This window comes from Agelaius tricolor, unplaced genomic scaffold (genome assembly GCF_023055355.1).
Source record: "Agelaius tricolor isolate 1412-34295 unplaced genomic scaffold, bAgeTri1.0.p SCAF_13, whole genome shotgun sequence".
Classification (NCBI taxonomy): domain Eukaryota; kingdom Metazoa; phylum Chordata; class Aves; order Passeriformes; family Icteridae; genus Agelaius; species Agelaius tricolor.
Window position 1 is genome coordinate 10727493 of NW_027269273.1, and position 15979 is coordinate 10743471.

At 41.7% G+C, this 15979-nt stretch overlaps 2 protein-coding genes across 3 annotated transcripts in view; one reads left to right on the forward strand and one right to left on the reverse strand.

Moving 5' to 3' along the window:
* Positions 1–9755, reverse strand: part of GLUD1 (glutamate dehydrogenase 1) — a 28816-nt gene extending 19061 nt beyond the window's left edge. The window contains exon 1 of the mRNA XM_071438713.1: positions 9323–9755. Within this exon, the coding sequence (XP_071294814.1) occupies positions 9323–9755 (433 nt within the window). The remainder of the gene's footprint in view (positions 1–9322) is intronic.
* Positions 9756–10061: 306 nt separating this feature from the next.
* Positions 10062–15979, forward strand: part of SHLD2 (shieldin complex subunit 2) — a 38236-nt gene continuing 32318 nt past the window's right edge. Inside the window, exon 1 of one of the 2 annotated variants that reach the window (XM_071438711.1) lies at positions 10062–10198. The gene's annotated coding sequence lies outside the window, so the exon portion shown is untranslated. The remainder of the gene's footprint in view (positions 10199–15979) is intronic. The other variant, XM_071438712.1, reaches the window with a different exon arrangement.

Here is a 15979-nt window from a genome sequence, read left to right on the forward strand (position 1 = left end):
TAGGGAAAAAGCCCCAAAACTAACAAACTACTGACAGGCTTTCAACTGAGCTGCCTGTCAGCCATGTACACATACCAGAACACAGGAAACTTTTGGACTTGAGGTCAAAATCGTTCTTTTCTGGACAACTTTGGACTTCAGAATAAGGTTTAACTCCTTTTCCAGGCTTTTAAACAGTTGTAATTAAAATGGCTTGACTGCTGGCTTTATCTTTGTAAGTGGAAGACTAGTCAGTTCTGAGAGTTGTGCTGACTTTACTGGTCATTCTTCTCTAGTTTATGTGGTAAAATCTTTCATTAGGTGAAGTTCAGGATGTGAACCCAAGTTCTCTGACAGGTGTGATGAATTTTTCCCTTCCCTGGCAGGAGCACAGAACATTTAAGATGTGCTAACACTTAATTCCTTTTCACAATTCAGCCAGTTACTGTTTTCCAGGAATTGTAATTACTCTACAGGAGGGCCACCTCTTGACAGGGAAGTTATTTGTGCTAAGCTGTTAAGACTGATGAGAAGCAGGCATCTGAGAATGCTGTACATTCCATCTGCAAGCACAGGCACAAAGATAAAAGACTTACTTAATTTCTATTCTATTTGGACATCATTGAAATTTAGTTTGACAGCTTCCTAATTTGGCAGGAGTATTGCCACGCATTTGTGTGGCATCTTTTGGCAGTGTTACTAGGCATTCAATAGCCTAAGTCTAAAAATGGACCATATGCACAGATAAAATACTGGGTTTGGTTTTTTGGTTTTTTTTTAAGGTTCTCACCACATAAAAGCAAACAAAGTCACTGTTAGGTAGCAAGATTACAATTTTTTTTTAACTCTGGCAAGTCCCACTCAGTAAGTCTCTGGAAACTTGTGACTTTTACAGACAACTGCAAAAAAACAGTTTGAAGAAAGCCTCAAGTTACAGTATGACTCACGACCATGGAAAATACTTTTCATTGGAAAACATATGAATTCTTGTTCCAGTTGAGAATTCTCTTTCCTTACCACGCCCCAAGAAGTTAAACAGTATGCTAAGAGTAACTTTGTTTTTCTATGCACAAAGGCTTCTAAATGAGGAAATAAGTTTTCATTGAATTTTTTAGTATTGGTCAGTATGAAGAGAAGGCTTTATCACTACATGGCAGTGTCTATGCTTTTAAAACTTCTTTTTTATGATCTGTATGATGGAGATATTATATCTCAGTTACTTCCTCACATCAAAGCAGTCTTTATCAGCAAGGCTACTTTGGATTCTATAGTAACAGCAGTTAGTTATAATTTTAATCATTTTATCATTTTGTAGCAAGGGGTGTACTAATATATGCATAACAAAGACCTTGATTTCCAAGAAAATTGGTTGTACATCCTACTAGATTTTACATTGTACAGACTTCTGTATGTTCTGTGATGTTAAGGGTGTTTATTATGCTTCCTTAGAAAATGTGGTGTACGGTAGTCATCCTTTTCAAGGATCCTTTTCAAGGATGACTAGTGCCTTTCTAGTACGCCTACAAATCTATTTAGGGTAGTTCATGTCACTATTTTCTGAGCTTCTTGTGCAGTGATCCTAAATGGTAGTACCTCCATGTGCCCTTGCTACTAACGAGCACGAGGTATTCAAAGTCTCAAACCCTCAACAGTTGCCATAGCAACAGTTCAAAGCAAAACACTTGGTAAACTACTCCTTCTGTTCCAAGTATCTTGTAAATCTTAGTAAGTCTCTCGAGTTCCCCAGAACCTGGAACACATTTGCATCTCAGCCTAAATTATTAATATCTAACCAAGGGTTTTGTCCTGCTTTGACTTCGGTGTTTTCTTCTGGTTGTCATGTTCTTGTGAACTTTGGAAGTAATTTGGGTCCTTTACAGATGACAATTCCTGTAAATATGGTGCATTTGTTCTGCTCACCTCTATTTGCAAAGTGCTTGCTCATCAAAAGAAACCTTCCAGAGCAGCAGCTATCCTACACTAGCCATACACAGTCAGCAACACAGATGTCATCATCTCCTCTGGAAGTTCTAGGACTGACTACAGGCATGTTAATCTCCCAGTTAGCAGCACTGGATTCTGCAGCAGCTCTGTGGGTTAGCAGCTTGCCTGACCCAGCCCAAAGGCTCAAGGTCTAAGCCCACCATCTGAAGGAGCTTCAGTATAGATGCTCACCTACGGATTCTGCAAAATCCATAAATCAGCCCCAGCACTTACTGCAATGCCTTCATGTTTTAACTCTGGGTTATGTATATTTTCATGTTTGGGTAGTAAACAAGTGCAATTGTGATTGTACTACCATCAAACTCAGTATTCACTGACACAACTCAGTAGGGACCTATCATCCAAGCAATTCTTAAACCCTTTCAGAACACACACATTTTTCTAGACTCAGAAAAACAATTCAACCTTCCCAAGAAGGAAACTGCTGAACCTTATTTAACCATTTGAAAAGTGTGAAAAACAGCTCAGTGACCAATTTGTAATTATTGAAGACAAAGGAATTCCAGATAAACCTAACAAAGCAAGATGAGTAATTCAGTACTGGAAAACAAGGACACTGGACACCAATCAGCAACAAGAACCACTAATTCCTAAATTCAATTCACTAACTGCCAAGAGAAGAGATAAAAATATTTATCTCTTCCTACACAGCACTAGCCAGCTACAAAGCTGGGGTAGGACAGACATTCCCTATAGAGACACCCCCCCCAATTCTGCTTTAAGCACCAGTATGTATAAAATGACTATAAGGTATTCAGCCAGCCAGAATACTTCAGCATACCACTTATTGTATGTTTTTAATAAGCTGCACTTGAAATATGCTTAAACATATACGTTTATTTCAATCTATGCTGAGAAAAGCCAAGAATTTTCTCTATTCAAGAACTACCTCTGGTGCATTGATAAGACTTGGTGTATTAAATGTGAATATGGCAAATCTAGTGCACTACCAGGCAAGCAAATAGGACATGAATTTATGCACTTGGAATCTGGCTATGAAGTAAAGTCTCTCACCTACAGAACTACCTCAGCCCCACCTAAAGGATTAGATCACTAGATCATTAAAGTGCACTCAACACTGTAGTAAGAAGGGCAGAAACAGGGAGACACAGTAAACTGCTTCCAATAGACATTATTATTACCACGTGCAGGGGCGTGTGTGCAGAGGGGGACATAAACCACAAGTTGGCCCTGGCTGGTCCAAATGCCATAGGAGCCACAAAACAAGAAGCCACCACAGTGCTGACATGAGGCAGGCAAATTCCATGCTCTTCCTAAGAGTCTAATTTCTAACAAGATGGAGCTGTGTCAATTCATGCAACAAAAAAGTGTTTGCTAGGATCACCCAGAGAACAGGAGGGAGGCTATCACACAGGAGATTCCTCTCCCCAACACGTGTTTCTGCAGAAAGCCCAATGCTGAGAGAGGTATGATCTCTCTATAAATAGACAAAGAGCCAACAGTAGCAAGGGAAAACAACTATTTAAGATCAAGGACAAAGCTGGCTACCGCAGCAACAGTATGAGCTGATTATATGAAAAAGCTGAGACTAAAAAGATTCACAGCCAAAAGAGCAAGGCATAGCCTCATACAAGAATATCAAAGGTAAAAACAAAAACCTGATATGGTTCACATTATAACTAGCATATTAAAACACAAAACATACATTCCTTTCCTTATTTTTTCACTTGCAATTTAAATGTATATCCGCTATTGCACTAATTGTGAAGTTAGATAAGCTACAATAAGAGAATAGAAATCTTTGAAAATTGGTCAAAGGTTGGACTCAATCTTAGAGCTATTTTCCAGTCTTAATGATTCTGTGAAAGTAAGGCACTCGTATAAGCTTTAGCTGTAACACTGAAGTGTTACCACAACTAGGCTAATTACCTTTTTTTCCCCAAAACAACCTCTCCTGCTCCTTTGGAGTTAGATCAGTTTCCAAGGTTTATTTCAGGTTACAGATGGTCCATGTTATAGCTCCATCTGTTGCATGGTCCAAAGGGTACATTTCCATGTCTTACTCAAAAGACCCTGGGCCAAAAGCAAAGCTCTTAACTTTCACCCATGCGTGATTTAAAAAAAAATCAAAGCCATTAATTCAACCCCAAGATAAACAGCTCTGCTGGTTCCAAGATGCCTTATAGCACTACTCCTTACCCTCTTAGAAAAGGAATAAATAATGGTGAGACAGCACATGTACTGGTCCAAGTCCTGCATGTACAGATTTCTTTTGCAAGTAAGGTTTCCATCATCAGGTATGTACACTGTTTTAACCACAATAATGCTTGCACAGAGAGTATTTTGTAACTGGGCACTGAGATCAGTGCCAGCCTTGGACCTCTGCAATTGGAAAACTGCGGCAAGGCTGGCATGAATAAAAGTCACCTTATGCAGTAAGAAACTCATTAATATCAACTCATGAGCCAAGTGAGAAGGATAAATCCTGATAGGCAGAATAAATGCAGCCAAGACCAGACAACAGAAAAGTTTTGTAGTGCAGAATAGCTCCTTCCACTAACCAGCCAAGGCAGCACTACACAGGAAATCAAATTCATTCACCTCCAAGTCAACTGAACAAATAAAGTAAGACTCATTTGTCTTCACATAAAAGAGTGAACTCAGAAGTAATGTTTGACAAAGCTTTCAAAATTCCTCTGTAAATGAAAGTTATACTAAATCTAGCCCAGAACTAAGGTTGGTTTTAAAGCCTTTCTGAACTGAGGAAGCAGCTGGGACTTGGTTACAGCAGTTTGGGTGAGCACAAACAAGTTAGGCTGTTTCTGGCTCTGATTCATTTGGTTTCATTTATAACAGACTTGTTTGACAGTTGGTTAACATGGAAAGGCTTGAAAAAGTTTTGAAACTACTTAACAGCATTATTCTCATAATAAATGCTGCCTAACAAACACAGAATCACTTCCATACTACTAAGCAGGTAAAAATTCAGTAAGTCCATTTTGTTTTCTGAAACTGATCAATTAATGATAAATGGCCATCAGCAATCACATAAAAAGTAGCTTAACCAGTTCTACACCTTTCACAGAACCTGCTGAAATTATTTAGAAGAATTTATTAAGTAGGAACTGCCAGAGTAGTTTCCAACAAAGTCATCTGTATTCAGACATCTCATTTCCTGTACCCTACTTGGTTTGTTTTACTTCTTTAGGCAGCTGTCAGTGCAGTGAACAGAGCAGCTGTGGTTTCCTGTTAGTACTGGCCACTGGCATGCAAGTCACCACACCAGCAAAGGAAAGAGTGATGTGACCCACAGCATTACTCCACCTACCAGGCAGCATTAGTCCACTTGTATAAATACATTTGGAGCATAAGCAACATGAGTTCCAACACATGAGAAAACTGCTTACTCCATATTCTCAGTGGGCTGAGGAGGCATCTAACTGATTTTTCCTTTGTAGTAAACAGTTTCATTGCAGAAAATGGAGTCCTTGAAACATGGATTTGCATGCTGGACATACTGCAAGACCTACCACTTAAATGGGGATATTCATGATGGTTCTGTAAAGATTCCTAAAGCACAGCAGAGAAGCGCTGCTAAGGAAAAGAATCACTGCCTTCTCTCAACCTGTGAAAGTTTGCAACACCCCAAAGCAGAATGAACTTCTACAACAATTAAATAGGTAAGCACCACAAGATTCAACAAGAAGTGTTATTTCTGGGTTCTCTCAGTAAGGTGGAAAACCACCAAAAGTTGCAAAGTGAAAAGACAGCATGTTTCAGTACCTCCTGCCTTTTCCAGAAAAGCACTTTTCTTCACCTGATGAAGAATCACTTGCACTGCTGTGTAGTGACAGCTACGTCCAACACAACCAAGCTGACTTGTGTTCTTACGTGTGCTTTGAGGGGAGAGAGTAAAGTAGGAAAAGCCTTTAAATAACTTCCCATTTTTATGAACAATGCTTTTGATTGTTAGAATTAGGGTATTAAGAGCATTGTACTTCTTGAATAGAAATACGACAGTCAGGTTTCTCACCAAGGTATAGAAGTTTGCCTATACAAAAAATGTAAGACTGATCTTGGATTTGCCCTCATGCAGCTGTGTCAGGCTACAGTCATCCATCCACTCAGGAGCTGTATTTTCAAAGCAGTCCTCTCATGGCATTCACTCTACTGCAGTATTTCTACTTAGCAGGCAAAAGAGAAGCCAGTACAGAACGGGTGTGGAAGGACTACTAGTCAAGGAACTGCTGGTTTATACCAGCAGGTATCATTTGCATGCACATGTGAGATTTATGAAGATAAACCTTGCATTTAGATTCTGGCAGTTTTCACATTTGGGCTGGATCACTAAATGGGGATTGAGATTTCACTCCAGCAGAGAATGAGCAGGCAAAGAAATTGAAGATACCTCTGACAGAAGGAACATCATCTAAATGTTACACTGTTAACTACAAACGTATAGTAGAAATAAGAAGGTGCTGCTAAAGTGCATATAATTAAAATGTTTATTTAGGCTCTTCTTCTTTGAGTAATTCAGCTGCCTCCAAGTTTAGGGCATTTAAATCAAGATTTTAAAATCTGATTTACAGTATAAATTCTTCATTAGTTCATGGTTAAATCTGTAAATGCCCTTATAAACAGAAAGGCATACAGAAGACACAACTGTTAATGAAGTATTTTGGTATGAATTTACTGAAAAAATTAGGAACAATTAAAGGAGGACAGCCTTTAAAAGACCTAAAATTTTTGTACTCCTGCATTTCCTACTTGAATCTTAAAGTGTATTTTGATCATTTGTCTAATCTGCATACACAACAGTATTTAATATTTTCTAAGCAGCATCTCTTATCCTTCAGTTTATGTAAACATCAAGAAATATAAGAGATGAGCTTTTAAAGCACAATGCTCCTTGAAAGAACAACAGACATGACAAAGCATCCCCACTTACTTGCAATCACCTAGCAGTAACTAAACACCATTTCTTTCTTAGTACCAAATACACATACACACCAAAAAAAAAAAAAACAGAATGGGTAACCTTGTTTTACCAAATTTTGCTTTTCAGGAAGCACAAAGTTAAAGGTCACAATTCTGCACGTGAAAAGATGTGCTGTGTTCTTCCCAATGTCTCTGCAAGCCTTCCACTTGTCAACTCACCCCTTCTTTTAGAAGGGGGCCTTATGTCCCTTGCTGTTCCTTGATGGTGTGAATTACTTGCATTGGCCTCTGGGGTCCACAGTGTGTGGGACACTCACTTCAGCAAGTTTCCCCATTTCATTCTGTTATATGGAGTTTGGAGTTGTGTTTCATTGGACTTTGTGCTTTTATTCCTGTGGACTGTACTAGGATTCTGGGTCAAAAATTCATTTTGGACAAAAGCTCAAGTTGTTGTTGCACTTCAGGTGGATCAAATGCACTATAAATGCAGAAATATCTCTACCACTCCATTATCTTTAAAGTAGAAATGTTCTACTTCCTCACACCTTTTTCATATCGGGTTTCAAGCAATCGATCTTTGCTTATCATGCCTCCCATTTAAATTTACTACCAATTCATATCTGTCACCTGATAGTGAGCAAATTCCTAGAGAGCAGTAGAAGGTGAAATCCATTAATGATCTCTCTGCTTAAGAATGGAAAGGAAATATCATTTGTAATTCCTTCCCTAAATTCAGAGGGGGTGGGGAGTAGCACAAGAAGAAAAGGACAAACTACTGAGACTTCCTACTTTCTTGAGCTGTCATTTTCAATTGCCTGTAAGTGCTCCAGTGTTTGCTTCAGTGTGAGTGCAGACAGGCATAACAAATGCCACCGAAAATCAAGAAATTCTGGTGAGGATTTAGAAATGTAGGTATCAGAACAGAGTGTCCAATCTCCCAGTTGGTGAGGTTTGTTCATGTACAATGCATTTTATAATTATTTGTTTGTAAACATTAGTTCCTCCACTTATGAGCGGTACTAATGTGAAATATCAGAAGCTATCATATATTAATATTATTTTATTACTTCATTTGCCACTGCATTTTGTTATGCAAGCAGGATCTTAAGAGTAACACAGACTGTACAGCAAAGGACTTTTTGTAAGCAGCAGCAAAAAGTAACTTAACTGAGGCAGAAATACAACAGTAGTGTGGTACCCATCAGTATTTTAAAAGAAATTATAGCAATGTTATAGAACAGTAAATTCACACAGCATAAACTTCAGCCACGCCCATGCTGGCTGGAGTCTCATGCTAATTCTTGCTTCAAGTAAACAACCAAAAGTTGAGTTAGCCTCTTTTGGGTAAGAATTTAGCATGTTACAGGACACTCACTAGATATTTGATTTTGGAATGTTAGGAATCACATTAACAGGACACACTATTTGTGCTGCAGAGAGAAATCCTCATGTCATATATATGCCAGCTGAACTGATTCTCACAAACACATTCACCTAAGAACACCCTTCCTAATCTAGTCTTGAAGTTGGAGGACTACATTTTTAAGAAATTGCTTGGTTTCTTTTACCGTCATTATTTACTATAAAGCTGATGTACACTGAAAAAAAATACATGTGTTTACAGACTACAGAAGCTCTGGTTTGAGTCACAGACCTGACATGGTTTCCAATATTCAAATGTCCACAAAGATCAGAGCTCTTGAGTAAGTTATGCTGAAGGACATCTGTATTTGTTTTTCAAGGAAATGCCATCTATCCCAGACTAAAAGGGAGTCTGATTCCTCTGAGATCACGGCTGATCCCATGAGAGCCCAGCTCTGCTCAGCTCCAGTGGGATTCACCCTCCGGGTCCCTCAGCATGTCTCACCTACCTAGAGCTAGCCACTTCCAGAAAAATCACTTTTATCTAACTATGTATCCAGGCGGTAACTGGAAACACAGTTAACTTTTTATTAAAACTTGTTATTTTTCTCTAGGGATGCTTCCTTGTGTGAGCACAAGCTTTTCGCCAACACAGCCGGCTGAGTGACAGCGGCTCGACTCGACTCGAGCAGGCACTTCTAGCATGGAGCTCCCCGCTTTCCCTACAAACACTATCGAGGTTTGAGTTAAAATCAGGCGGGGATCTCTTCGCCATGCCTAGGGCCAGACGGGCGGCGGGTGCGGCGAAGGCCCGACAGGCGGCCGTGACACCCGGCCCGGGGCTGGCCCGGGGGTCACCCGCGGGGCCGGGACAGCGGAGCGCCGGAGGGCTGAGGAGGAACGGCCCTGCGCCTGCGTCTCCTCGGGTATCGGATACCAGGGGTGGCACAGCGAGGCAGCCGCCTGGCCAGCTGGCCGGGCGGGCAGCAGGCACGGCGGGACAGGGGGGGCTGGTCGGGGGCACGGCGGGGCGGGGCGGCCCGGCCCTCCGCGGGCCCGGCGAGGCGGCGGCTCTCACCTCCCTTGCAGGGCGTGCGGTGCTGGCTGTGCTGCGCCCGGTAGCCCTCGATCACCTCCCACTCGCCATTGTCGCGCTTGATGGGGAAGGAAACGCTGAGCACATGGTTGCAGGGCTTGATGATGCGGAGGATGCCGCGGACGCGGTGGCGCCGCTCCTCCATGCCCTCGCGGGTGCGCAGCCCCTCCACCAGCTTGTCCTCCACGATGCTGGCGCCGCGATCGAAGAACCCCTCCACCATCTTGAAGAAGTTGGGGTCGTCCTCTTTCTTCGCCGCCTCGCAGTAGTGCCGCCGCGGACACCGGCCGCCGCCCCACGCCGCCGCCACTACTGCCCCCCCGGCCGCCGCCGCCGGCCCGCCCGGCTCCGAGCCCGCCAGCACCGAGCCGGCGGCCAGGCGGGACGCCAGCAGCTCCCCCAAGTAGCGGTACATGGCGGCGGCCGCCAGAAGCAAGGATCGGAGCGGAGCTGCCGCTGTCACAGGAGGGGCCGGGGGCTGGGCGCCGCCGCCACCGCCTTTAAACGCGGGCTGCAGGGGGGGCGGCGCGCCCGCGGGGCGCGGGGGGCGGGAGCTCTCCGCGCCTTCCGAGCGCGCCTGCGCCCCGCGCCCCGCACCGCCCCCGGCGGGATTCGCGGAGGGGAGGGGGCGCGGCGGTGGGGCCGGGCCGCGCCTGCGCAGTGCGCGCCCGCCGCGCCGCTGCTTCCCCTTCCCGTTCCTTTTCCGTGAGGCCGGGCCCGCTGCCCGCCCCGCTGGGAGCGCAGCCGCTGCCAAGCGCCCGGGCCGCGGGGCACTGCGCCGGTTGGCTGACCTGCTGCCTGCGGAGAGCCCGGGCCGGGCTGCCTTCAGGTGCCGCCCTCAGCTGCGTGAAAAACGAGGTCTCTGTTAGCGCGAGTGAGGGCGGGCTCACACGCAGCGCTCAGCGCACCCGGGGAAAGGAGCCTGTGGGAGAACCCAGCGCTTCCACGGGTGTTTAAGTGACCGCCCTGCCGTGAGGGGACAGAGGCTTCGAGTAAAGGCGTTAACATGGCTGCTTTCACAGAACCGTTAGATCACTGAGGTTGGAAAAGACCTTGAGATTTATCGGCTTTGTCTGCTCCACTGGTTTTCATTTTGCTGGCTCTTGGTCCATTAAAGTCCATTTTTTAAAGTAGCTCAGGGAGCATCTCTTAAGAATATTGTTTTAAACTGTGTAAGGTCTGCTTTCAGAGCATGAGAGACAGTGTGCTGTACTATTGCCCTGAATTTATTTTAGAGGACTTAAGTGGCTTGTTCATTTTCTGTCGGTTTGGGCTGCTAATTGGAAAATACAGTGGGTATTTTTTTTTCTTTTTAGGCTTGTGGGAGACCAATGCCCCTAAGCCTGGAATAACCAGGAAGTTCCTTTATCGCTGTGGGAATCTCTCTAACCACTATGGGCTGTGCTACAAGGCTTGTGGGAAAGTAATTTAACTTTTGTGTGTATTTGTCAGCAGGGAGATTAGTCACAGATTCTTTAACTCACATAAACTCTTCAGGCAATTGACGCTCTATTTTTATCTTGATTTAATGTTGCTCTCTGTCCTGAGAATCTGAGGAAGTTCTCTTAAGGGCCACTAATAAAGTCCTTAACTTTTATCTGTTTTTTATCTGTATTGAAGATGGTTTATAATTGTAGTCTAGAGAACAAAGTTCCTTGTTAGTGATATGGGGGAAAAAATCAAGAAAGGAGCTGGTTCTCAGGCCCGTTTGTTCTCTGGGTGTTCACACAGGGCTTCAGAAACAAGCTCACTGATTTGGTTTTCTGTCCATAGTATAGGTAGTTTATGGAAAACTTCTATTTTGATGTTAATTTTTAGTTCACAGAACTGCAGTGTTCTCAGTGGTTGTATCAGCTTTGAGCTACTACTTGATTTCAGTCACTTGTGTGTTCTCATTAGCTAGAGTTCAATTTCTGTACGAGTTCTTAAGTGCTGTAAATGCATAGGAAAGAAGGTGATGGGAGGTATTGTGGCAATTAGTCCTTATCAGGTAATTATTTCCACCTCGTTCTGTAGGTTGGAATATCATTGCAGGAGCACAGAGGTTAAATGAAGAATGTGATTAGCCAGTTTGCTCAAGCATGTAGAAGTAGATGTTAAGGTTAATGTGCTTTGCTCCTGTCCTGCTTTCAGCTGTGTTCTCTCTGATTTAGGAGCACACTCAATTATCAGCTGCTTGCAGTATACCAGCCTGTTTGCAGCACACCTTTGTGGATGTATTTGAGGGTGAGCATGGGATATGACAATGTGGGAGCCACGTGGATCTCTCCAGAGGCTCAGTCACACAGTTGTATTTGAAGCAATGGCTGTACCATACCTACCCTCCTTTCTAAATAAGACTGGAACTCGGCAAAATATTTAACAAGCTGTGTGTTGGATGCTGAGAATAACTAGATCAGCATGTTAGATTTCTTAGTCTTTAAACATGGTAGGAGATAAGATAACTGGGGAGTTTTATTTGGCATGGTTTTTTGACTGAAATAATGTGTGCAGTTTACAGGCAGTTTACCAAACTCAGCAGGTCTGTACCAAATTTCTGTTTGATTCAAGTCCTTTCTGGAGGCAGGAGTTACAACACTGTCTGTGTCCCCCATTCCAGAATTCTTATGTGCTAAGCACTGAGCAGTTGAGTCAAATCAGTTTGCCAGAGGAAATGAAAAATGGCATGCTTCAGAATGAGTTCTAGCAGGCATGAAAGTGGTAATTGCAATAATAAAAGAGGAACTGTATCTCCTTTACTCTCATATACCCTGTGGGGTGCCATCAGAAGATTCACATTTGAGTAGCCTCAGTAAAAACAAAATCACTGTGGTGGGTGAAAAGATAAAGATTAAAAGATTTTTGTCTTCACAATCAGGAGTTTCACAAACTTCATTAATTTCATATGAACTTTTGGTTTTAGGACTACATTTGAAGAGAGAGCTAAGTAGAGAACTCAATACCTGTGTGGTAGGAACTGTCTGTATTATTTATGGACTTTGCAGCTAGGTCATTTTCAACTGTGTGTACATGACAGGTATCAGTTTCTATTTAAAATCTGAAGTATAGCTCAGGGAGACAAACAACTTGATTTAATTTCTTGTAAGCTGCTTTTAAAATATCTTATATATAAATTTTAACAGATTATTATCTTATATATAAATTTTAACAGATTATTTTCATTATGGCTGAGAACAATCCTGAACACTGTGTTGTGGCTTCCTAAAGCAATGTACTGTTTTAAGGTGTGTATTAGCAATTTCATAGCAGTTGGAGTAATTTTCTGTGTCGGATTTTAAAATTTTATTGAGAAAAGGGATCTAAGACAAGAATCAAATACTTCCTGCTTTAATCTATTTATTATTGGAAGTACTAGCTATTTGGGCTAAAACATTCCCAGGGTGTTCTGGTGCTGAATTCCCTCAGAAACTGGAATAGCTATTCCCAGCTCACATCCCAGTCTTGTTACCAGCTGACCAGAGCAGATGAGAAGGAGCAGAGAAACTGCAAATCAGGGATCCTCCCAGGGCTCTGGATAACTCTGCTCTTGTCTGCCTGAGCCCTTCACATCCAGGGTAACCCTGGGCTTGCCTCCAGTGCAGAGTTGGAGCCTCTGTTAGATAGCACACTCAGGAGGAAGGTTGATCTGTACAGAGGACCAATTCCTTTCTGTGGTAAACTCTCTTCTGGGAAGACAAATTGCTTTTGAAATAAACTGCAGATGGAATTACAGTTGTTTCAGAAACTTCATTTTAAGTTGTGAGCCATACCACATTAAGCACTTGACAGTTTAAGCAAAGTGCCTTTGCTTAAAGAATTGATTGAGATAAATTCCAAGTAAAAATTGAAGCAAGTTGTTTGCCTTTGAATTGCCTATATGAGCATTTATGTTTCCCTTCCTGACTGCACCAGAAACTGCAAAAATAAAAGCCTATTTTCCTTTTTTTTCTTGGGCTTTTATGTTATGCTGTACTGCTTTATGTAGACCTTGGTAGTGTAAATAAATAGGTGAGAGCTGGGGTTATTTTCTTACCCCAAACTGCTGCAGAAACTGTTCAGCCTCTGCAGAGTCAACAGATCTCTGGACAGTTGCATAATAGTTGGGCAAATGGCAGGATATGAATCTGACAGGAATGGTAAGTGTGGTACTGTTCACACGCCTCTTGGCTAAAATCCTGTGTGTTTGTGTTAAATGGAGACAATGAGGACAAGCAGCAAGTGTGTAGGACTTCACAGAATTCTGCATGGGACCTGCCTGCATATTGTGGGAAAATGTACTCAATAGAAATGTAATTATTTTCCAGATCTTTAACTTGAGATGGTCTCAATTCATGGGTTTTATTTTCCACCTTCTCAATGCTTTAAAGTAAAAACTTCATGTCTAACAGGTTTTGGCATAGGCTGTGAAAATAGAGATGGTAGTTTCTTTATTTGCAAGAGAATGTACCAGCATTCAGTCTTCAGAGTAATGGGAGGTAATGTTGGTACAGCATTTGTTCTTTCAAAGATGTATTTTTAAATGAAACAAATATACTACAGATTAAAAGGTCTAAGGAATAATTAATGTAATCTGATCTTAATTCCAATTCCAAATTTGTGAATTAATTGTTGTACTCTAAGTGCCATATTTCTTGATTATATTCTTCCCTTTTCATGCCTAGCCAGTATGTGATGTGACAGGAATGAACTGGGATGTGTGGAGCAGTTTTCTGGCTTCACTGTTGCTGGAGGGCTGTCCCTGTAAGATGCTGCCACAGGCAGCACATGAATTAGGTGAATCCCAGAATGGATTAGGTGGAATTAGGTGGAATGGAATTAGGTGAATTCCATTAATTTGGGACTGTCTATATGAGCACTTTTACCAAATGAACACTTGACTAGAAATCTTCATTTCAGTCATCTTGTTTACAACCAATCAGAGCCCAAAGCTTGTTAAAAGCCTTTTTACTGATAGCATAAGGTACCAGTACTGAGATCTATTGGTTTAGAGCCTTTCCTCTATAAATAGCTGCAGCTGTGTTGAGCCATAGCAGATCTGGAGAGCAGACTTGTAGGTTTTCTTCATTTACTCCTTTTGCCTTGAGAAAAAAGAACCTGAATTTGGTGGTTTTCCAGGCAGGATGCAGAAGTTAATTTGCAAATTTGAGATGTGCTTTCTGCAATGTTGCAAAATTGGAGAAGAGGTATTCAGATTATTTCCATTTGAGATAAAGGCTTTAAACCTTTCAGTACTTTGTTATATTAATGAGATGCTTAGGCACCTGTGGTCTGATTATTTAATATTTTTATGTACTACTTTGCATTAAGTTGAAGTTTTTCCTGACTGCTAAGTTTAAGTAATAAGCTGCTGTTGTTTTCTTAATCTGTAAATAGTCATGTTTTTGCCTGTCTATAGCACTGCAGGAGTAGGGAGTGAAACTCAAAATTGTGTGAGTAAATTAGGAAGTTCTAGGTTTAGCCTAGTAGGGACTCGGCTAGAGTGAGTCTTGCTTTTTTACTCGAGCCATTGCTACAAAAATAATCTGTAGCTGAGCAAAATAATATTTAAGTTTATTATTTATTCAAACATAAGATTTTGTTTTTCTATGCATTTCCAGAAGTTCTGGTAATAGATCTATTAGCCCCTTATTTAGGATGTGAGTTTGACATGGTGTCCTAATTTGTAAGTGAAACGTACTTGGGAAAATCCTCAGTAAGTGGGACAGAGCAGTTTTCTGAGCTTCTAACTTCCTAGTAATTCTTCTGCAGGAATCAAAATATTGAATAAATTATGATAACTACTTCATGAGTAAATATTTTTAATTGCCACAAAAAGTGGTAGTGCTTATGTTTGTTAGCTTTAAAGACTTTCTGTCTCCATCTGTTTATATAGTTGCTGTGCATGATGACTGATGTTGCCAACTGGTTGCTTCAGCTCTGTGACAGGGCAGATATAAAAAGCTCTTCATGTATACAGGAGCTGATGTCCTCATCTCTTGGTTAGGCAGTCTGTAGATACAGAGAAATTGTCAGTGCCATGTTTTGGCACTGTTACTGTCAATATATTGATAATGAGTGTTGCCAGATAGTTTAACTCATAAACATTAAATATGCTTTGTAGTGACTCTTATCCCTGTAACACCACTTCTTGTTTTCAGATGAGTAGGACAAAAAGTAACACTCTGGAGGCAGCAGGTCAGACCTAAAGCTTGCTGAAGTCAGTAACAAATAAATCTGATTTCATTGACCTTCCCATCAACATGGACATTCATGATAGAGGCTTTTGTGGGTCAGTGTGAAGGCTTCTCCTTTCTCAATTCCTGTATCAGTGAGAATCTGTGTAAGCAGCTGGTTTGTGTCCTTGTGGCATAATCTGTAGCTTTTGATTGCTATCCCTCATTTCTAATTTAGAAGACAAAAGAGGGAGTGGTACGGTTACCCAATCCTGAAATATTTGTGATTCTCGTCTCCCTGTTAAGTGTGTTTGAAATTAGCTGATGAAAAAGCTAGTAATGGGAAAGCTGGTAGATATACAGGCATAAATCTTCCACAGATGCACTGTGACCATGCCAGCTTTGTTCTCTTAAATAAGGTTAGGGGGAAAATAAAGTACTTTAGTCAGTTTATTTCCTGGAAATTGTTTTTTAGAAAGTTCCTGTCTACTTCAGTTAACATAGCAAA